Source organism: Lissotriton helveticus, chromosome 4_1 (genome assembly GCF_964261635.1).
Source record: "Lissotriton helveticus chromosome 4_1, aLisHel1.1, whole genome shotgun sequence".
Taxonomy (NCBI): domain Eukaryota; kingdom Metazoa; phylum Chordata; class Amphibia; order Caudata; family Salamandridae; genus Lissotriton; species Lissotriton helveticus.
Window position 1 is genome coordinate 431,861,147 of NC_136063.1, and position 22,745 is coordinate 431,883,891.

Genomic DNA, 22,745 nt, shown 5'->3' on the forward strand with positions numbered 1-22,745 from the left:
TGCCCTGGCAAAGTCTCTTTTTGCCAGAGTGAGACCTAGCAGCAAAAGATGTCGCTTATATCTATTACCACCAATACCCTCCATTACATGCAACAAGGCCAATCGCGGCGTGTGTGGAAGCTCCCATCCCAACACCCCCCTGACAGGCAGGAGAACACCCCCCTCCAAAAGCGATGGAGCACAGGACAACCCCAGACTGTGTGAAGAAGTGTGCCCTCGTCCGCCCCACAGCGAAGACACTCAGGGGAACCAATCATTCCTGCCCTCCACAAGCGCACTCTAGTAAAATATATACGATGCAAGTATTTGAATTGTACCAATCGCAGGCGTGTAGCTATTGCTGCCCCGCGCGGGCTTGCCAGTGCCTCTGCCCAGTCCTCTTCCTCCAGTCCACCCACATCTCCATCCCATGCTGCCCTAAGCCTCTGTAGATCCGTTGAACAATGGAGGACCAGCGTCTGATAGATGCGGGAGATCGTACGGTCAGGTATTTCCCCATAAATACCTTTGCTTCGATTGGACTGAAGTCGGGGAGAGACTCCAGACCCTCCAGGTTGGGTGCCAGCGCGTGTCGAAACTGCAAATACCTAAAGAACTGGGATCGTGGCATCCCATATTCGTCCTAGAAAGATTTAAGTGTCAGGTCTGTCATCACGTCTCCTAGGGCCGAAATTCCTATAGAGTCCCAACCCTGAAAGCCCAGTAAAGCTGCCAGTTGGGGCAAACGCCCGTTGCCCCAAAGTGGAGTCTCCTGGGTCAGAACATTCCACCACCCCATCATACTCTGAGCCCGCTTCCAGACATGAAACACCACCTGCGTGGCCGAGGGGAGAAGCTTATGAAGCGGTGCGGTATACAGCAGTGTGTGAAGGGACTTATTATTCATCAGGTGCCGCTCAACCGCATAAGCCGGGTCCCCCTATCCCGTACCAGCAAGTGTGCCGCCTGATACTAGGAAAGGACATCTGACGTAGCAAGCCCACCAGTATACGTGGATAAAAAACAGGTGTGTAAGGCCACCCTGACCGCACCCCTCTCCCATAGAAACGCGCCCAGCTCTGAAATGACCTGCTGGAACCAGCGAGGCGAGATCGGGTAGGGGTGATTTTGCAGTTGATATAGGTGACGGGGAAGCGCTACCATCTTGAAAATGGCCGATCTACCATAACTCGTAAGAGGCATCCGAGACCATACCTTAATATCTTCCCGAGTACGGTCCCAAACCGGGACCAAATTGCGGTCTCTGGATATAGCCGGTGCATCCGAGAGATAGACCCCCAAGTACTTCATCCCCCCTGACGCCAGTTGAAGAATACATAGTAACCGCGGCCCTGACCTATCTAAATCAGTGATAAAGAACAGGACATCGTCCGTGTAGAGTGCTATCTTATCAGTGAGACCCGGCGCCCATCTAAATCCCCGAAGCTGAGCATCAATGCGCACCCAGGCCGCCAGCGGCTCCATAGGGAGCGCGAAAAGGTGGGGGGAAAGGGGGCAGCCCTAACGCATGCCCTGCTGGATCGGAAAGGAGCGGGACATCGCCCCTCCCCCACCCGCACCGACGCTGTAAGATCAGTATACAATAGCTGCACATAAGCCAAAAAACGTGGACCGAGATTAAGCCGCCGCAGCAGAGCGAACAGGTACACCCAGCTCAGCGAATCAAAGGACCTATCCATGTCCGCTAACAATAAGGCTGCAGGCTCCCCAAGCTGTCCGCAGACCAATATCACAACATGAGCATGTCTAATATTATGACGGGTCGCCCTCTGAGGCATGAACCCTGCCCGATCCGTGCCTCATCCATCAGTATCGCGGTGTATTGCTGCTGAGCCAGCACCAGCTGTCTCCTTACCGGGCCTCCATCCGCCTCTCGACCCCTACGCTCCAGCGCCTCCATGTCCGCCTCCCGCGCACCAAGTCCTGCTGCCACTCCCTCCACGCCGCCACACACCAAGAGATATCTACTCCCCGCAGCGTGGGTTTCAAAGCCTCCCAAAGAACCGCTGGAGATGCCACTGACGCCACATTAGTAGCTAGGTATTTATCTATCTCCTTAGTCAAGAGCTCCCTGTACTCCCCCTTCTGCAATTGCCACCCCGACATTCGCCACCTAACTGGCTGCCGTCCCGGGCCGATCCGGAACGTGAGAGCTACAGGCGAGTGATCCAACAGGGCTCTGGGCAGAATAGTCACCGACAATATCCTGTGTGCCAGTCCCATGCGAACAAAAATATAGTCTAGCCTTGAAAAGGAGTCGTGTACGTGGAGAAATAAGTAAATTCTCGGCTAGGGCCATGCTGGTGTCTCCACACGTCCGTCCAATCAAGCCCGGTCACTAGGGAATAAAATTTAGTAGGGGAGCCACCTGCTTCAACAGCATCCCCGCTCCTCCACCTGTCTTGTCCCAGCTCCATCACATCATTCCAGTCCCCCACACCCCAGAAAAGGTGTCTGGCATATCCCCCCAAAGCGTCAAAAGGCGTTCCACCAGGGACCACTGGAGCGGCGGCGGAGCATACACACTACCCAGTGTCAAAATGTCACCCCCAACCCTACCTTGTATAAAAACATACTTACTCTGGGTGTCTGACCAAAGTTTCTCATGGACATTTGGGACCCTACGATGGACCAGTATCACTACACCCCTTGATCCCCATGTGAACCCCGAGTGGAACACCTGGTGATACCCAAACCGCTGCAGACATAGGGCTTTAGTGCCCAGCAAGTGTGTTTCCTGAAGCAGGAGCACATCGGCCCCGGCTCTCTTGGTATACTGAAGAATAGCCTCTCGCTTCACCTTGTCCAGTGCCCCGTGAACATTCCAACTGACCACACGCAGGGATCCAGGGGCTATCCGCCCTCCCACCTCTGTGCCAGACATAGTGAAAAACCTCTACTCTCCCAACGGGTGCATGTACGTCTCAGCACGCATACAGCTTGACGAATAACCAGCATGAATACGCAATCAAACAACCCCCACAACCCCCTTACCCCCGGTCCCCCCTCCAAACCCCCCACCCCATACCTCACAAACATGGTAGTACCTGTCGCGGTCAGATAGTAATCACAAAACGATGTACAAAGTTCCCCAGGTGGGGTGGTGAAAAGCTAGAGTGTGTCGAGTGAAGCGTGCAAAGAGAGGGAAAGAAAAAGCCAAAGAAGGGGAATTTCCCTTGTTGGAACTAGAACCCTCACACACCTAGCAAGCTAGATGTCATGCTTCATCATATGGGTTCTGCTCCTCGTCAGACTGGCGCTGCAATGTCTGACGGGCACCCGTAACGTGGCTCTTTATCGGAGATCTTTTGTCCCAGCCATATGGTGCATGCGGTTGTAAGGGAAGAAGAAAGGGGTGTAGTCGTGAGAGAGTGGTGAATTAAAAAAGGTGGGTCAGTCCACAATAAGTTTTATTGTTGTGGCTAACGCCCTTGGTTTAAAATGGTGGGAGGGGAGATATGTGCTTAGGGGAGTATAAAGCAAGATACCTACAACCCCCTGGTCAGATCAACATATTTCTTGCCAGGATGGCAATTCTTCAGGACCTATGTGAGACGTACTACACAGTGAAAAATGGGTGTTCATACAACCTTATGCCTTGAGGTCGTACTAGGGCAGGCAAAGAAGTCCTGCTAGGTTGAAGTGACCCTAAGGGAGATCCAAAGGTGCCCCGCAGTCTGCTCTAGTGGAACCTGCACGTATAGGTCAGGAACCCGGATGGCGTGCGGTCAGCGCCACTAACACCTACCCCCACCGTCTGGTCAGGACAGAGCAGCGGTCAGATAGTAGCCAAGTCCCCAGCTCGGGGACAAGAACCACAACTTCCAATGGATCCCTAACTGAATACCCACAACACTTGGGCCTCACCCCATACCACCCACCACTGCGTGACCGGGTCCCCAGCCCTCAGAAAACATGCCTAACTAGACATCAAGCCACAATTTTCAGAGTCCCACATTCTATGGAACCCGCTGATCAGTCCGCCGAAGCCTGCTGCTTCAGCGACGAGCCCTTCTGCCGGAGAGCGGAGCCAGACCGAGATCGACGACTGGACCGTGACCTCCTACAACCTCCCTGCTGGCCACGAAGGCCCCCCCGGGCCACCTCACTCGACGAGGAATCAGAATCCCTGCCAGGTGGCGTGTGAGCTCGCACCCTCACAGTCTCGTCAGCCCATTTAAAGACTTCCTCAGTGGAATCAAAGAACAGTGTGCGAGACCAGTAGATCACTCTCAGGCGGGCCAGATACAGCAGCGCATACTGAAGCTTAAGGTCCCTGAGGCGCGCCTTGGCCGCCAGGAAGGATTGTCATTGCTGCTGCACCAGGCGTGTATAATTCGGGAAGATAAGGATATTCACGTTGTCGCAGTTGAGGGATGTCTTGGCTATGGCCTGCTTCAATATAGTATTGCGGTCCATATAGTTTAGGAATTTGGTGATAATTGGCCGCGGGCGAGCTCCCAGGGGAGGCTTCTGCATGAGAGCTCTGTGGGCCCGCTCCACCACGAAGCAGCGGGAGAGCCCATCCGGGAGAAGCCAACCCTCCAGCCACTGAGTCAAGAATCACTCCACGTTGTCGCCCTCGCATCCCTCCGGGAATCCCACGAAGCGCAGGTTGTTTCGCCGAGCCCGCCCTTCGGCATCCTCGACCCGCAATGCCAGACCTTTCTGAATCTTCTCCAAAGCAGCCACTTTCTTCTTCAAGGTTGTGACGTCGTCTTCTACCTCCAAGATGCGGGTCTCAGTCAACGTGATGCGCTCAACCGCATTCCGCAAGTCCTGTCGCAATAACATGACATCAGATCCCATGGGCCGATCTTGGCGTCTTCTACCTCCAAGATGCGGGTCTCAGTCCCCGTGATGCGCTCAACCGCATTCCGCAAGTCCTGTCGCTATAACATGACATCAGATCCCACGGCCCCGATCTTGGCGTCCAGCATGTCCCTGGACTGGGTAATGGCTGCCATGAGGGCCGCATTGTCGGGGACCTGGCTCTGCGACCCCGCAGTCCCAGCTGCAGCACCCGCTCCTGTGAACTTGTCTATGGTGCCCTGCTTTGTGTTGCCTCCACCACCTTTGTCGTGCCTCATCTTGATATAGTAGGTGTCACCAGGATCTAGGGGCAACCACCCAATGGGCCGAGCGTGAAAGTCAAGTCTGGGACCAGGCGGCGTACCTCCAAGCAGGGAGTCTCCTCCTCAAGATCCTCAATGCGACTGCGCTCACCACAGGGGCTCACCAGAAACCACCAGATCACCTTCGCCCCATCCACGGAGGGCCGTACTCCACCCCACTGTGGCCAGATCCGACCACCGATGGGTGCTGATGGCCCGTCAATGCCTACCCGCAACCAGGAGCTGAGTTCACCGGGACTGCACCAGCTGGCACGTCGAAAGATGCTGTCACCCAGTGAACACCACCGTGGCCAGGCCGTCCGGGCAGCCCCGGCAGCACCTCGTGGAGGGCCGACCAATCACTGGACCCAGAGGTACCACATATCCGCAGCCCCCCTACACCACCACGGCCCGACTCGGCCGCCAAGCTCCGGAAGATCCCCGGATCCAGCAAGGGGTGCTGCAGATAAGGGGGGGTCCACCTGCGCGCCGCAACACACCAGGGCCTGGCAGACTCCCCACGGCAGCCCGGAGCTCCACAAGATGGCCGCTACATCCCCCAGGCCTCCTCACCTAGGGGAGCCGGCGCCGCAGCTCGGCCACCACCAGTCCTTGCCTCTGTGCCCCACCAGCCGCCACAGCTCGCTGTCTCCAATGCCGCAGCCCCGAGGGGGGGGGAGAATTCGGGCAGCAGCACCGATCATCGAGCGCCACTCCCACCGGCGGCGCCTCCGCCAAGTATGCCGACAGCCAGACCCCCACCACCATCCAGGCAAATCACGGGAGGACCTGGCTCTTCCCAGTCGCCTCCCGCTAGGCTGCCGCTCCGTACGGGCCTGCAATCACCGCCGCCGCTGCACCTTCGGGGCCCCCACGGACATTGGAGAGCCACCTGGATGATCTATGGGCTCTCCGGCGCGGGGCTCTTCTTTTCAGACGTCAAGAGCCAGGATATTAAGGTAGGATGTTGGATGGCTGGTCGGAGCGCGATTACAATGCGACCGCCATCATCGCCGGCCAAGCCACGCCCCCAAAGGCGTTTTGGGGTTTTTGGCGTTATTTTCTCTAAAACCTTTAAAATTCAATTTCTCTGGTTCTACTAATTGGGTTTTTGTCATTTTGGTCTTGTTTTATTTATTAAAAGTTGCTCTATGTTTCTAACTCTGTTGTGGGCTCCTTTTCAGTTTTGTTTTCACTGTTTCATAGTTTGAAGTGCTGCACAAACACTTTACCCATTGTCTTAGAGTTAATCCAGACTTCTCCGTGCCAAGCTAGCTAGGGGGTGAGCACAAGTTAATTTGGGGTTTGCTTATGCCTTACCCTGACAAGGACTGTGGTTGCTGCTTGACAAGGGCTTATACCCCTGTCAATCAGTAAGCCATTTTTTCTACATTCACTATGAGATGAATGTGATATGTAAAAAATAGTGGTCAAACATTACTCTAAGTGAAAAATGACATTTAAGTTGAACTTAGTGTTATAAAATGGATGCATGGGTTAGGGCGGCAGCAAGTACACATATACAAATAGGTAATGCATTAAGACACATGAGTAAAGATGATGCATGTTGACCTTCAGATTTCACAAATAGAAGGAAGGGAGCACAATGGAGATAACGTATTTGCATTCAAAACATTGATGAATACATTCATCAAGTTTATTATATTTATTTTGTTTAGGGTTTATATATTTTACCAGAGATCCAACGTATTGGGGAATGTATAGCAATAACAAAATTTATCTACGAAGAGACAACACAAAATAATAATGTAATTAACATGAAAGACAAATTTGCTTACCAAAGTGTATTCAAATAACGGCTAGAATGAAATTCCGTTTTTCTGCCGCAATTTTTTTTATCTGCCTATAGAGTTATAAGGACCTAGATCCTCAAACGTAAAAAAATATTTTGCATCTATGAATTGATCAGCTCATACCTTATATTTTCTTGGTCAAGAACCTGCATCACTGCTGACCCATGTCTCCTTCTTATAGGAACTGGGTCTCAAAGTCCATTTGCACCTACATACCTCATGGCTCAACATGCAACCCACCAAGGATACTTGTTCCTCCCTGGTACTAAATCACTTGTCTTATCTACCTAAATTGTCCACGTCAGCTGCAGCCATCCATTGACTAGGAAAACCTGTAGAACACACATTTGAAGATCTATCAAGTGCCCCCAAGGCAAAACGTTTAGTATTTAATTCTCTAGAAAAGTGGTAATAAAAAGAAGCACTTAACTTATCTCTGCATAGTAATGCTTAGGGAGCATTCCAAAACATGAGCTCCTGATTTAGCCTTTACTGCATTCACATACATGTAAAGGCTAAAAAAAAATCACAGAGAACTGATGGATCCAATGTGTTTTATACCATACTGAGAGGATTCAATTGAAACCTGCAGCAATCCAAAAGATCCAAAAGGCCTCCGCATTTGCCGTATGCATATGTTTGTAGGGAGGTTATGCCTAGGTTCGCCACCTCGTTCTCTCCATCTGAGAGTCTGTAGTTAAGGAAGGGGCACATTCCCTTGTTTCACTTCCCTTTATCTTTTCCCTAACACAGGTCTTTAGTAAATACAACTAAATAGGTATAAACACGAATGTAGACACAGGTCATGTCCATATGTACTGAAATGTGAAGAGCCACCCGACCACGACAGCATAAGCTTGAACACAATCGAGAGTTTCATATGAAAATATAGAGTTAATTTAAAAAAAGTATGCATTTTTTGCCAAAAAAAAGACAAAGACTACAAGACTCAATGATACCATCTTTCTAAAAGATAAAGCGTTCAAATAATATTCACATGAAAAAGAAGAATTGAACCTATCCATTGCTTTATTTTTCCATGGCGCCGCTAAGGCGGTAGTTTGTTGTGGTCTCACCTGGTACACCGGCTTGCATCCAGTACTCAATATCGGTTCCTTCCGCGCTGTCGTAAAGGTTTGTAACGTTGATGGGCTGCAGCAGCTTCATGGTTTCCTTCATGATGTTCCGGGCTTGATCACTTCCGGAAAACTGGATGCCCAGTGGCAGGAAGGTGCCTATGTCAGACTCCATCACAAGGTCGAAGTTGGAGATGTTGACCTGGAAAAGTACAATGTGTACTATGATCATCTTCAACGCACACAGCAAATTAGAGAAATTGTATATAGCACCCACCGCAATTAACCAGCAGGCCGCGTGGCATGCCACATAACCTGCATACGATGCACACAGTGCAGGAGCATATGTGCATTAACCCTTAAAAGACTGGATCTAATTGTTTACAATTTCAGCCCCCCATCACTGTCAAATCCTGGTAAACCCTAAGAACTTTAAATTGTGATCTCAAATTGTGGCCAGATAGGCATGTCTTCTGGGTCCCTGCACTTTCCTGTTCCCAGATTCTGCGTGTTCTTTGATTTGATTAAACAGGTATTCTAATATTCAGGGATATCCATTGTTGTATACATTTCTTTATTTGCATTATTTTTAAACATTAAAATTAATTAACATACACTTGTCTCATTCAACACTGCCACCGCTCACAAACCCATTCCATGCTCACCACAAAGGAACTGGAGCAAGGTCACAGAGGAGCACCTCAGCTCCATCCTCATTCACGACCCCCCCGCCTCGACAGATGCCAACTCTGCAGCCGATGAACTACACCGGTGGATCACCAACTGTGCAGACAAGCTCGCACCCCAGACCCACCTACAGATGCCTCAAAAAACGATGGAGGAACAGCAAAACTACTGAAAACCAGACCACCTACAAGAACGCTATGACTGAATACCCCCAACTCATAAGAATCACCAAAAGGACCTGCATGCAGAACAAAATCCTCACCAACTCCAGCAACTTAAAGGAACTCTTCAGCATCATTTAACAACTCAGCAAACCCCCCAGCGAAGCCACGGATGTCACAACCTACCAGGACCTTTGCAACATGCTCGGCTCCTACTTCTACCTGAAAACAAGGCCCTCTTTGACAACTTCAGCGAACAGACTCCAGAAACCACCTTTTCCTCCAGCAACGGCAGGGCCACTGTTTGTCAAAGCTTTACAGCAGTAGAACAGAGCCTTTAATAAGATCCTATGCTTCACAGGGAGCCAGTGTAGCTTACCAAGTGAAGATCCGATGGAGACACATTTCAGAAGATTGAGTAGCAGACTACCAGCTGCATTATGCACTCGTTGGAGTCGTATCATGCAAGACTGTGACACCCCGAGGTACACCATGTTGCAGTAGTCCAGCCTTGAGATCATTAAGGCCTGTACAACACTTTTCTTTTCGGATTGTCAGAGCAGGTCCAGGATCTTTTTCATGGTCTTGCGAATTCCGAAGCATTTCCCAGCCAACAGTGTGATTCGGCTGACAAAAGACAGCTTCTGGTCAAACCAAATGCCCAGGTTTTTAAGCAAGGGCGTGGTACTAGGTAAAGGGCCAAGATTTTCAGGCTACCAAGAGGTCGACCAGATGTTGGGTTGTTTACCCAGGATCAAGACCGCTGTCTTCCTTGCATTCAACTTAAAGCAATTTTGAGAGGTATTTTATATCCCCCTGCCCTATTATGTACTAGGGACTTATAGGGTAGGTCATGCCAATCACAGGGGTACCTCAACTCATAGTGTACCCTAGTGTGTGTAGGTGTTTTCACTGTATTCCAAGTATCTCTTTCAGCATAGCACTGGCCCAGGGCACAGGATGACTTTGCAACAGTATGGATTTCCCATTCCCATTAATTTGTTGCCAGATAAGACCATTCATGAATCAGAATACTTTTGGCTGGATAGTCTACCTGTCTTTGACCTCCCTACAGCTGTTCGTTTATCATCAATGTCACTCTGATTGGACTGCTCGGAGCTTTCAGGAATGGTTTGTGGTACTCGTCCGTCAGTCAGACAGTGTCTCAGTATTCTGCTTTCCTGGGCCAATATTCTCAGGGTACAACTCGATTACTTGCTGCACTAAACCCTTTTCTAGGATCTGTAACTCCGTAGTCAACCCTACAGGCTGCAACCCTTTGGTACCAACAATAGTTGACTCTCTCAGGCCCCTCTCAGGCCAATCAAATGCTGCCCCAACTGCTCCCTGGTCCCCTATAGCTTGACTAACCTGCTCCATCTGTCTCACTGCAACCACCACCACATCAGGAGCAGGTGCAGTTGTATCATCAAGGAGACATAGGACTCTGCGAGTGAGGGCCGCATGCACCCAATGTGGAGACCACTGCACTTCACTGCAGATTTGTGACCAGGTTCACATGATAAGGCCCAAACCAATGAGGTTCCAAGCACCTCTTCCTCATGTACTTCTTCACCATCACCCAGTCGCCGGGACAGAGATCATGGCCCTGCTCCTATTGTGTCACAGTTGCAACCTCTCTGATCTGGTGAGACACAGAACGCACCACATCAGCCAAGCCTTTGCAGTAGTCCACTATCAAATCATCTGTGATACTCACAAGAGAATTTCCAGGTACAGCTGGACATCTCATCACTCTGCCCATGATAACTTCATGGGGTGACAATCCTGTTCTCCTGCCTGGTGTACTTCTCAGACTCATCAACGCAAGAGGCAATGCATCAGGTCACTTCAAGCAGGTTGAAGCACACACCTTCACCAATAGGGATTTCAATGTGCCATGTATTTGCTCCACAAGTTCAGAAGCCTATGGACAGTAACTGCAATGGAGCTTCTGCTCAACTTGTAATACTGCATATAACATTTTCAGTATCTCATTGTTGAAATTAGTTTCTCAATCCAACTCAAGAGTAGTCAGGAAGCCAAACCTTAGAATCCACTTCCTCAACAACTATTTAGCTACTGTGAGACTGCCATTTCTTCATGTCTGATAAGCTTCTATCCATTTTGAGTAAATACAAACGATGACCAAAATATATATTTAACCCATTGCAAATGGTCATCTCAATAAAGTCCATTTGCATCCAGTTAAATGGACCTCCTGACCTCCCTACATGACTCATTGTGACTTGTGGTCTTCTTCCAGCATTTTGTTGTTGGCACACTCGACAACAGTGACACAAATTTTCAGCAATCACTCTAAATCTGGGGTTAAACCATGTCCGTTGAAATCATTGCATCTCTTCCTACATGTGTGGGACCATGATAACGTCTAGCCATATGTGGTAACAAACTATCAGGTTACACAGGTCTACCATCAGTGTAAACCCACACTTCATACTCTCGCTGGGTGCATCAAACTCGCACCTAACTCTGCTGTTCAGTTTCTGTCACTTCTTACTGCAACCTTTTAACCTCATCCCATGTATCTACAGCAGTCAATAACAATTTGCAATCTGTGACGTCTGATGTTTCATTTTTCAAATCCCCATTAATGGTATGGGCATTTAAGGCACAATACTAGGCCATCTTGTTGGCATATCTGCTGTTGACTGTCACGTAGTCAGTGCCTTGCCTGTGAACTACGCACTTAACTATTGCAACTCGGGAAGGCAATTGTAGGAGCTACAAAAGGTTCTGCACACTTTCTCCATTTAGTATGGGCAATCCGGAGGAAGTCATGAACCCACGCTGTGACCACAATTGGCCATTGTCATGTAGAAATCCAAAGCCATACTGACTATCAGTTAAGATTGTCACTCTGACTAGTTCTTAAATGCTGCAAGCCCATATCAATTCAGCCACCTGCACTGAATACACTCGATTATTCCACAGCACTTGCAATGGTATAAACAGCATATGCAGCTTTCAGATTTCCATCATGATCTCGCAAACAGGAACCATCGACAAAGGGGACATGGTCCGATTCTGGCAAAGGTATATCCTGTATATCAGGTCTAGGCTTTGTGCATAATTCAGCCACATCATTCAGGGGTTTCCGTTCTGAAGCATGCCAGGGACTCGCATGAGCCATCATCCTGAAAAATGTTGACGATGTATGTGGTGATGGGATACTAATTCCCCTGGTCCACATGATTGGTTTTTAATACCAAGTGGCATTTCATGTAAATATAAAGGTCAGTTTGGCATATCACATTGTTTTTTTAAATATTATATTTTAGGGGTCCGTTCTTAGAGGTGCTTCCCCCCTTCCAGGTGTATGCCCGCTTTTCACCAAACCTGGTTTTTAAGAGAGTGGGGAGTCCTATGATGAGGCATGACAACTGGTGGCATGTGAGGACATCCAGTCACATTTTTGTGTATGCCCAGAAGTAGATTGTTTATGAGGTTGAGCGTTAGTTGATATACAGGAATAGTCAAAGTATGGGCAGTATTTCCCTGTGACACAGATTTATGAAGAGGTACAACAGGACCAATAGTAACAGGAACAGTCAATTCATTTAGAGCATTCAAATTCAATGGGTCCAAAGTAGCTGTTATCTCAGTTTCCCCCCTTACAGAATAAATAAGTGTGGTCTCTTTAGATTTTTCAGGTTCAATAGGTAAGTTTGGAATTTCAGGTGGATTTCCATTTCGCAGACTCTTACTCTGAGATTCACTGTATTCTAGGTCAATACCTTCTCCTTCAACATCACAATTTTCTGTCTCAATGTTTCCATTTCTCTTTTTTTCATTTCCCACCAACTTTTCCCTCTTAAGTTATCATAGGATAAATTCTTGTTCCCTCCGTAACATCAGCTCTCCATGTTTCTGTTGTGCATTCAATCTAGCTTCCGCATACAAACCTATAGCTCTTTTATACGTTCCCTGATATTTTTCTTTCTCTTTTCTGATGACCTATGTGTTCCCAAGTATTTAATGCCTCAAATTGTGCAGATCTAGGAGGCAGCCTCATTTCGTTTAATTTTCTCCTTAAATTTTCAATGATTCTCAAATTAAATGTCCCATAACGAGGAAACTGTAAAACATAATCTTTCTCTGTAATCTTGTGCCATTGTTCGAGCCAAATATGGATGTAATCCTTTATCCATCATTATCATGTAACCTGGTGTACCCTCTGGTGGTACATCTTTTCCTACTCTAACAGGTATGGTCACGTCTCCCTGTATTAATTTCCATTTCATTTCTATTCAATTTTGTATTCTCAAATGTTTTCCGTAAATCCAAGAAATCAAGGAAATGAAATTCTCCCACAATTCTCCAGTTTAACAATCACAACCAATAACAGCGTGACTCTTTATGATGTAGTCAACCAATCCCAGCATGGCTTCACACCAACAACCAATCACAGTGCAACACACTGTGACCCAGACCTTGCTCCCTGCAGCAGCTCAACCTATTCTACAATTTTTCTCAGCACGTTTTTCCAAGCAAATACACAATAAAATGCCAGCAATTTCAACAAATAAATCTTTCCACTCCACTAAAGGAAACTCAATTATCACTCTCGTAAGGTAAGTAAAACAGTTTTCTATATTCTAATGAACATTCACTCCAAATGAAACCCTCAACCAGAGGGATTTCACCCTGATTGTTACAGTTACTCCCTGTGCACCTCAGATCAACCAACCACTTATCATTAACATGCAAAAGGAAAGTCCCTATCCATAAGATGTTGTTGATAATTTCTCATGACAAACAACACAGCAGAGAACTACACTCAGTGTCTCTACACTGAGACCACCACGAAGGTATACATCATTTATCTATCCCGGGATCTTGGCCACAAATGGACCCGATAATAACTTGTGTTTTCATGATAAACCATCCTCCTTTGATTCAGACGTAACCATTGGTATGTCTTCCAAGACAATAACGTAAGGTTAGCAATCTGGTGGCAAATGCAGGGCGTCATTACAGTGATGAAACTTTAATTTCCCAGAATCGATTCCAGTTGGGTCTGTGCACTGACCCTCAGATTGTATAGAGGCATGATAAGCCACTCAATTGTGAGGGTTTTCAGGATTTTCATGAGTCGCGTGAATAATAAGCATGGGAATAGGTGATAGAATCACAGTGTGAAGAGATCGACTAAGGACCTCCTTATGACTTGGTACTGATTAATGTTTCCTGACCACTGATTGATATATAATGCCCGATAGCTTAAGCTACATTTTTTACAAAAATCAGTGAGGATAAGTTTAATTTTTTCTATCAAGTGAGTAAATGTTTCCATAACCTGTTTTGGAATGCTTGTGATCAACAATTCCAATGTCATTATGATCCTTGGCTACTCCCTCCATGCTGGATTGTAAGTTCCTCATTGTTATCGGCTGAGGTTTGAACTGAACAATCTTGAGTTGGCCATAACTTCTAAAATGGCTTGCTCGTACTTTCTTTTCTCTTATTTTTATTTGGAGGTAAAGTAAATAAACTCAGAGCTTTCCCCTACTTCAGCTTCTGTATCATTAATGCCACTTAAACCTTGCAGAAATTGTCAACTAGGTTGTGAGACTAAGTACCCAGTTGAGGTAGGATCAGGGCCAGAATTACCAGCATTATTGCGAGTACAGATTCCAGGGATTTAAATTATAACTCTTGGTTCCAATGGTGGAGGATAAGATTGCCGCTGTTCTGCATTGCGCCCATGACAGAGTTCAAATAGTTAGTAATGGAAGTTGTTGACCTGGACACCTCTGCTTTGTTAATTTCAGGTGCTATAGCCTTTCTTTTTCCCATATTTGAACCGCAAGAGGAAATAAAATGTCCTACCTTGATAAAACACTAACAGTGGGCCAATTAAAGAAGTCTCAATGCCAAGAGGGGTTGCCTAACCCAGTCTCCTCTGGGCACTGACAAATACAGAAGGGCCCACTCTTAGCCTAGTCTTCACCACCTGGGTGCATCCCGTGCTTCAGGCGTGAAAGGCGCCTTATAAGCAGTTTGATTGACGGCTCCTCCTCCTGGCCACACTGGGGCACATATTCCTATTTCCTGGCCGTCAATGATGTCTGAAAGATGCGGTGTCCCACGCCACAGGAGTGAAAGGCGCCTATGAGCACTTTGATTGACAACGTCTCCTTCTGGCCACACTCAACCATGGTGCACGTAATATGGTGCACGTAATCCTCGCCACAGAGCACCTGATGAGGCCCAAAAGAAGTGGCATGATATATGTATAACTATATATTTGGGTGCTTTGTAAAAATCAGCAAATCTGTCATTCAGAACTTTTGTGGCATTAACCCATCCTATGATGGTTCAACTCGGGAACCATGGAAAATAGCCTGAAGAGAATCAAGATAGGTCAATATACCGGGTTGAGATATTTGTTTCTTTGATAATGGTGTATGGTCCCTAGTTATAACAATTGTTTTGATTAAATGTATCTGGGTTGTTCCAGGCCTCAAGTGGACTTGGAAAAAGTGGTCAGGTCTTTAGGCCTTTCTGTAACGTGGCAAATTGGTGGCATGCTTTTTCCTTGGATTTTAGGAAGGGCGTTAGTAGTCCATGTTAAATTTTGACTGATTGTCATTTTGATTACAAACATGAATTGACAATTAATTGAGTATCTCTGGATGATATTGTGGCATGACACCCCCTTTGCCCAAACTTTACTTCACTGATAACATTGAACACTAATAGTACCACAATCTTGGAGAGGCTAGCAGTGGTGCCAGATAAAGACACTTGCCTGTCTGTTCAGGATTGTCTGAGCGCTCTGCCAGAAAGTAAAAATAAAAAAGTGTGTGTGATTTGCTTTCAGTAGTTACTCCCCTCTACCAGTAAACTACATCTTTGTGCTTCCCATTTCCTTCACAATCGTTCTTTCATCAGTCGTTAGCTGTGCAGTTAAGACAGAAGTGATGCATGAAATAGACATACCTTGCCCTTCCACCAAAAAAGAAATGAGAGAAACAAGTGCACCTACCACTTGCACAGTTTAATCACTCCTGGAACCCTAGGACACCATGTACTACCTTCACCAAGACTAGTACCGCACACAGCTCACTGCAATGATCTTTGCAATCTCCAGCTTGAATGTGTCACGTTTACTTTTTACCCACTTAGCCCACTGTCCGGTGTAAAGAGCTTCCTTTTTCATCATTTTGCCAAGATGGTAAGAAGGTCCTCTCCAGTTTCAGCCATCACAACTTGCATTTACTCAATCACTGGGACCAATCCTTTTAATAAAGGTTTGCTAGAGAATGGAAAGCACCAGGATTGGCAGGGATATCTGATGGTAGTTACAAGATAGTGGGTGAGGTAGGCATACACTGCAGACTTTTACGAGTGGGAGAGACTTCTCAGAGCACACCAATTACAGCTACAGCAACACCAGGGCTAGAAGCTCACATGCTGGGCATGGAACACAATAGGCCTGATAACGTGTTTTCCAGTGCGGGAGTGGGACCACCATGCTGCCGTCCTGCTCCCACACTGCCAAACCTGTATGCGCCCCGCCCGCCAGATTATTACTTTTTTAGTTACTGACGGGTTGTTCTTTTGCGTTCCCATGGTGGTGCCTATGTAATAGGCACTGCAATGGGAATGTCCAAGGCAGTACCTGCCCGACATGGACTGGTGCAGTTTATGCCGTCAAGTTACTGGGGTGCATGAACACAGGGTGGCACAACATGTGTCCCCCTGCATGCAACCCATGGCCTAGAGGCAACGGGGCCCCGGAAATCCCCTTTTGTTTCCTCTCCGCCACAGTGTCATGGAGGAGGAACCACCATGAAAACTGTGGCGGAGAAGAAGCTCGTAACATGCTTGGTGGGACCACAGAGGTCCAGCCAAGAATACTGCGGCCTCAAGACTGCTGCACCAGGTGGTTGAGGTGGAGCAACTGGTAATGGGGTGGTCAGACTGCCAGGACAGCGGTGGCTGAAAACACCGCAAGGACCGCCAGACTCATAATCAGGTCCAATATTGCGCCATGAACCTTGTGAGGTACAGGAGAATATGGAGTGGAGCACTGGTCACAACTTACTAGTGTACCAGCTAGTCTGTCACCCATTATTCTAATTATTCATTAGAGTCAAACATGAAGTCATGTTCCAATGTTTAGAAAACACACTGCTAGGTGGCGAAAGAGTGACCCTTTACTGGCAGGATTGTTTATGAAAGGGAAATGAAAGGTCGACTGATGTTGTAGGTTTGTTTAAATGCAGAATGTTGATTCATTGTAAGTTGTGGCTGCCCAAGAGGAGCTGAGCAGTCTGCAGTGTAGGTTTATTTTTCAGTGCACCATACAGTTGAAGGCATGGTGGGAGTTTGGCAAGTTCTTCACTTTCTCCATGTAAACAAGGTCAGGGCTCGCGCGTCCACCGTGCGCGTGCTGGCCTTTCATGTAGCTGAGCATACTTGCAAGGGTGGCCCAGGAGCATACTTAAAGAAAGAAACGCTCCATCTCCACGCCGCTGGGAAAATACTTTCTAGAATAGATCCATAAGGAGAGAAAGATTTTTCTTGGCCGCTGATGAAACACTGACTTATCTTCAAAGAAATCCAGTTTTCAGAAATACAGAGTAGGAAAGTGCGCGCGCCAGCCATCACAGATAAAAAGGAAAATGAAGGAAAAACACAAGCGAGAAGGGTGGTTCTACAGTGGTAACTTTTGAAAGAAAAAGTTAAGGAGCGAGATATAAATAAAACGCGCGCTTGGGAAAGACTGGGACAAGGTCTGTACGTTGTGTGAACTAGTTCTACCAGCGATGCTGATAACAGTGCTCATATGTTGAACTGTTCTGTGCAGCTCTGCTCATACTGGGTCTTCGTGCGGTTTTCATTTTCACCATGAGTTTTAACTGCTCATACCAGTGCATCAGCCTTGCTTCCATTACCTCATGTGACTCCCAATACTCGCCCTTCTCCCCACAAATGTGTGCAGAAAAGTATTCAGAATGGGTACCTCTGTGCCACAAATTATAGAGAAGAACGCACAGCTGGGCACAATGGCAGGTTCTTTATTTACATCCTTATCAAATATGTTTTCGTAGAACCATTATGTCAACTTCAGGTCCCTTTCGAGCATTCCAAATGAAGCTTATAGCTGATCCACTACAAAGGTTTGGTGAGGTCATGTGAGTCCAGGAATAGCTGCAGTCAAACAATAAGTGTTAGTGAAGCCAATAGGTCTGCCTTGAATTTCGAGTTTTATGTCAAACAATAATAAAAGCCTGTTGCAGTGAAAACAAATTAAAAACGACTGTTTCTATACACAATGCATCACTGATATAAAGAATTTACTGTGTGATAAAAGAATATTTGGGATGTAAAATATTTCCTGCACCATTTTAATGCAAGCATTTAATGTGTGATAAGAGAGGTTTTTGGATGTAAAATAGTTCCTGATCAATTTTAATGCTAGCACTCTAGTGGAGGACGAATGATACACCTGAAGAGAAAGAAATACTCTTCTAGTCGGTCCTAAAAAAACGCGACGTATATTTGAAGGAGATGGTACAAGTCTTGCAGACAGCTGCCAGACCAAAATAAAAAGGAAAGACAGGGCCGAGGCCGAATAGCATCATCTTCAGTGCAGTGTCCTTTGTAGGTTACAAGATTTATGCAGATGCTTCTCAAGGTGCTGTTTACTTTAGTCATGATTAAGGACTGCTAAAGACGACTCAAGGATTTTGTTGCATTACACTGTTTTTATGCTCAAGGACAACCTTTGGTTTGTCATGGTCAGCCGAAAAGCCCATGGTTTAGCCATATTAGTGTCATTTCTCCATGGGCAGATTGCAGCTATGGGAACTTACCTCCTGACTCTCAATGCATTAGGGCACACGGCACACTTTCCATCTTTTTGCCCCTCCAGCTGGATTTCATGGCCACCATGAAGGTATCTGCATTTTCTGCCACTTGCGCAACATTCTTGCAACTGATAACACTTGAGGTTCTTCATCGCCGAGTGATGCTTGAAATGCCCATCTAACCCAAGCATCCTCCTTGAGCCCCGAACCTCTTCAATGCATATATGATCCCGCTAGCCAGCATCATCCACTCTCACGATATCAACGTCCTCTCCTACGCTGATGACATAAACCTTACTCTCTCCCTCAGGGACAAGACTCCCAGTACCCAGGTCAAATTCAATGCCTGCATGACTAAAATCGACCACTCGATGAAGGCCTACTGCCTAATGCTGAACACTGAAAACACCAAAATCTTGATCTTCTGGAAGAGCATACCACAGTGGGACTCCACCTGGTGGCCAACAGAGGTAGGACCAACACCAACCCCTACGATTGTTGCCAATAACCTCTGGATCATCATCGAAAGAAAACTCAACATGCCCGCGCAAGATAATGCTGTCTCTGCTTCATGCTTCCATACCCTGAAGATGCTGAGTACGGTTTTCAAATGGCTCCCAATGAGCGCCTGGAAACTGTCATGCATGACCTGGTTGCAAGCAAGCTGGACGATGGGTACACCCTCTAGGCTGGGGTTCAACAACAAACTCTCCAGAAGTCTGTAGACTATTAAATACTTGGTGGCTAGAATTATTCTTAACCTTCTACTCCACACACTATCATAGCAAAACTAGAGGAGGCCTTTGTGTACATAATTTAGTGTTATGTACCTTTTAGGTTGGAATACTGCTGCATCATTAGTAGTAGGGTGATGCCCGAAACCAGTCCATGGATGCTTGTTTCTGGTCCAGGGAGAATCTGGCTACGCAGATCGGGCTGTACTGTTCCCATGAGGAACAGGGTCAAGACTGATTTACAGATTGCTTGGTCCAAACTGGGGTGGAGTGGTGAGCAAAAGAACAATAGATTAAACCGAGATCCTTAGGACTGGGGGTGAATACTTGCATTGTTCAGCATTCCGTCCATCAATTGTTCCTTTTTCCCAAGACAACATAACATAACAACCCCTGATCTTACAGGTAGTTGTGTCAGAATGTTTGTAAAGTGCGCAATACCTGAAAAATGTATCCTTGTGCTGAGAGAACTACTATGAACCAGATATGGAATCAAATCCTGTACAACCAAGAGTTTAGATTTTTTCTAAAGCACTCCAAATCCTGTGTTTTACCAAGGGTATAAGAGAAAGATTGTTCCAAAGTTTGAGGGGAGCAATCAAGAATACCTCACCCCCACACCAGGTCTGTTTTGCCCTCGGAATTGTCAGTAGGCGGGCATCTGAGGACGAAGGGGTGGGCAGGGACACAGATGTTAAATTTAGTCTTAAGGTAGAAAGGTCTATCTCTTCAACAGCCCTGAAAAAATGACAAAGGGATTTGAAAATGATATTTAATGCACTGGGAGCCAATGTAGGCTATCAAAGCCCAAAGAGGCAGAGACATAACGAGGAAGATCCAAGGGTAGTTTTGCCCTGTATTCTGAAGCCCTATAGTTTTTTTCTGACTTTCACAGGTAGGCCCAGGAACAGAGAGACTTAAAATAGTCGCCTGTCTTACAACTCGGGTGGCTCTGGGCAGAAGCGGTCGGATCTTCTTAATTATCCCAAGTGGTTCAGAGAAGAGCCAGACCATGCATGACCAAGCAGTTTGCTTATTGCGACTAATTAGAATAAATACGTTTGAATGGCTTTGACAAGCAGTCTGCAGAACAGCCCGTTATAACGAAGGTTTCAAGGTGTGCTACACAATGGTCCATAACATGTCTGACCGCACGAGACTCACGCGCGCGGGCCAAAGACTTACAGCCACATGCATCAAGCGATTTAGGAATCGCAAACGGTGCGAATCGCAAAAATCGGCCGTTTGCGATTCCTAAATCACTATTTGGGATGCATCAATCCAAAATACAAGAAGTCGCTATTTTTTGCGATTTCTAAAAATGCGATTGCATTTAAGGAATCGCAATTTGCGATTCCTTAAATGCAATGCATGACACCTAAAACAAATTGCAAATTCGCAATTAGGAGGGAAAAATTACCATGAGGTTGGACCTCATGGTAATTTGCGAAAAAGCTGAAAAATGCAATTTTGTGCATTTTTCAAACTGTCATGTTGTGCACACACATGCCCTTAGGGCATGTGTGTGCACAACACATGTGCATAGATTGATTTCAGGGGTGCAACAGGGTGTCCTTTGGACACCCCTGCACCCTTGAAATCGCAATCTCAATTTGCGATTAGCTAATTGCGAATCGCAAATTGAGATTGTCTTCCCATTCATTCCTATGGGCCTTTTGGCCCAGAGGAATCAATAGGAAGGGATTCCATAATTGCGATTCGCAATTTGTGAATCGCAATTAAGGAAAAATAAGGAATCGCTAAAAAAATTGTGATTTTTTTGATGCATTGCCGTTTGCGATTCCTTAATTGCGATTCCTTAATTTTCGCAAATAAGGAATCGCAAACGGCAACAATGATGCATGTACCTGTATATCCTGTTTGCTGAAATATTCCTGGATGCAACTCCCATTTCGCACGGCGATTTGATAATATAAAACATAACCAATCCTCGTGTTCATCTAAACGGTAACACTCGCCATCTGTTCACTGATTTTACACAGGAGAGCAAAGTACTACGCAGTGCAATTAGTTTTCACTCGAGGACTTCGACCCCTGCAAATTTTACTCTGCTGCGCATCTCTTAACACCGAATCATATGGCTGAGGCTGCTCTTTATTCAAAACTGAAATTGGCTGGGAAAGAAGGGCACTGTTCATGGCCACATTTTGCCAACTGTGAAATTTATAAACAGTTATGCGCAGGTGCGCTCAGAGGGCATGGAAATATGTTGTGTACATGGAAAACTTGAAAGTAACACCCGAATCAACCTATTAAGTTACTAGCCCCCCCTGGGCTCCAGGCCTGTCGAAGATAAACTAAACTCGGCTTAGATGAATTCATGTCTTTGCTCGGGTCTGTGGGCAGCAGCAAGATGCAGAAACAGACAATCACCCAGACCCTAGACCCAGCTGCAGGTGTATTATTTCGGGATACAATTGACAAATTGTGATACACATAATAACGAAACACCCATCAAACATGTCAAAGCCATAGTTCTGCGACCTACATGTTTGCGCATGTGCGAAAACACGCAAAACTGGCACTTGCTCGGTGACGCCACACAAAGCAGGCATTTGAACTTCTGAACATTCATGTAGACGCTAGCATTGGTCCTGCTCTAGCACTGTCCTTATCTCCTTCCCAGCTATGGTCATGCCAGACGTTTAAAAATTCCTCAAATGCCTTAGAATTTCAAGCTAATTATGCAAACGAACTTGGAGCCAAAAAGTGACATTTACACCTGGGTTATGTGTGAAGGGCATCCGGTAATCGTACAGGACTGGGTAAATACTAGACATAGGTACATTTTCTGGAAATTATTTTTCTTTTAATCACCCGTGCTGTACTTCAATGGCCTCTCCGTTGTGTTCCAGGAAATTATTTATTCATAAAATCTTACATAAATGAACCTTTATAAATGCTGTTGGTTGTGTTTTGGTTCTACTCACGAGGAAGGCTCATATATTAACCATCTATACAGGGCCGGACTGGCCGTAGAGGGCACCAGGCGTTTCCCCGGTGGGCCGCCAGGGTGGGGGCCAGATTTGGGCCCCGTTTTTGTTACCGGGGGTCGGCAATCTCGGCCCCCGGTAACAAAATCGGCCGAAACCGGCCCTCGCAAACAGCTCAGCTGAACCCTCCCCCCCCCAGGTGGGCTGGCTGAGCAGTTTGCCAGGGCCGGTTTCAGTTCCCAGTCTGGCCCTGCATCTATAACATACACGATGTATGCGTGGACCTGGCCCTTTTTACAGGATTATGCCCAAACTTTTTGCATTCTTTATCCTATTTTTTCTGACCTGTTTTCATTAGTTTTA

General features: G+C 46.7%; 1 protein-coding gene across 6 annotated transcripts in view; it reads right to left on the reverse strand.

Moving 5' to 3' along the window:
• The window catches only part of CPQ (carboxypeptidase Q), a 2,048,903-nt gene that overhangs the window by 295,294 nt on the left and 1,730,864 nt on the right, over positions 1-22,745 (reverse strand). For 4 of the 6 annotated variants that reach the window (XM_078686990.1, XM_078686991.1, XM_078686992.1 and 1 more), the window contains one exon: positions 8,005-8,206. The exons of the other annotated variants lie outside the window; for them this stretch is intronic. In XM_078686990.1, the coding sequence (XP_078543116.1) occupies positions 8,005-8,206 (202 nt within the window). The remainder of the gene's footprint in view (positions 1-8,004; positions 8,207-22,745) is intronic. 6 annotated transcript variants of the gene reach the window in all.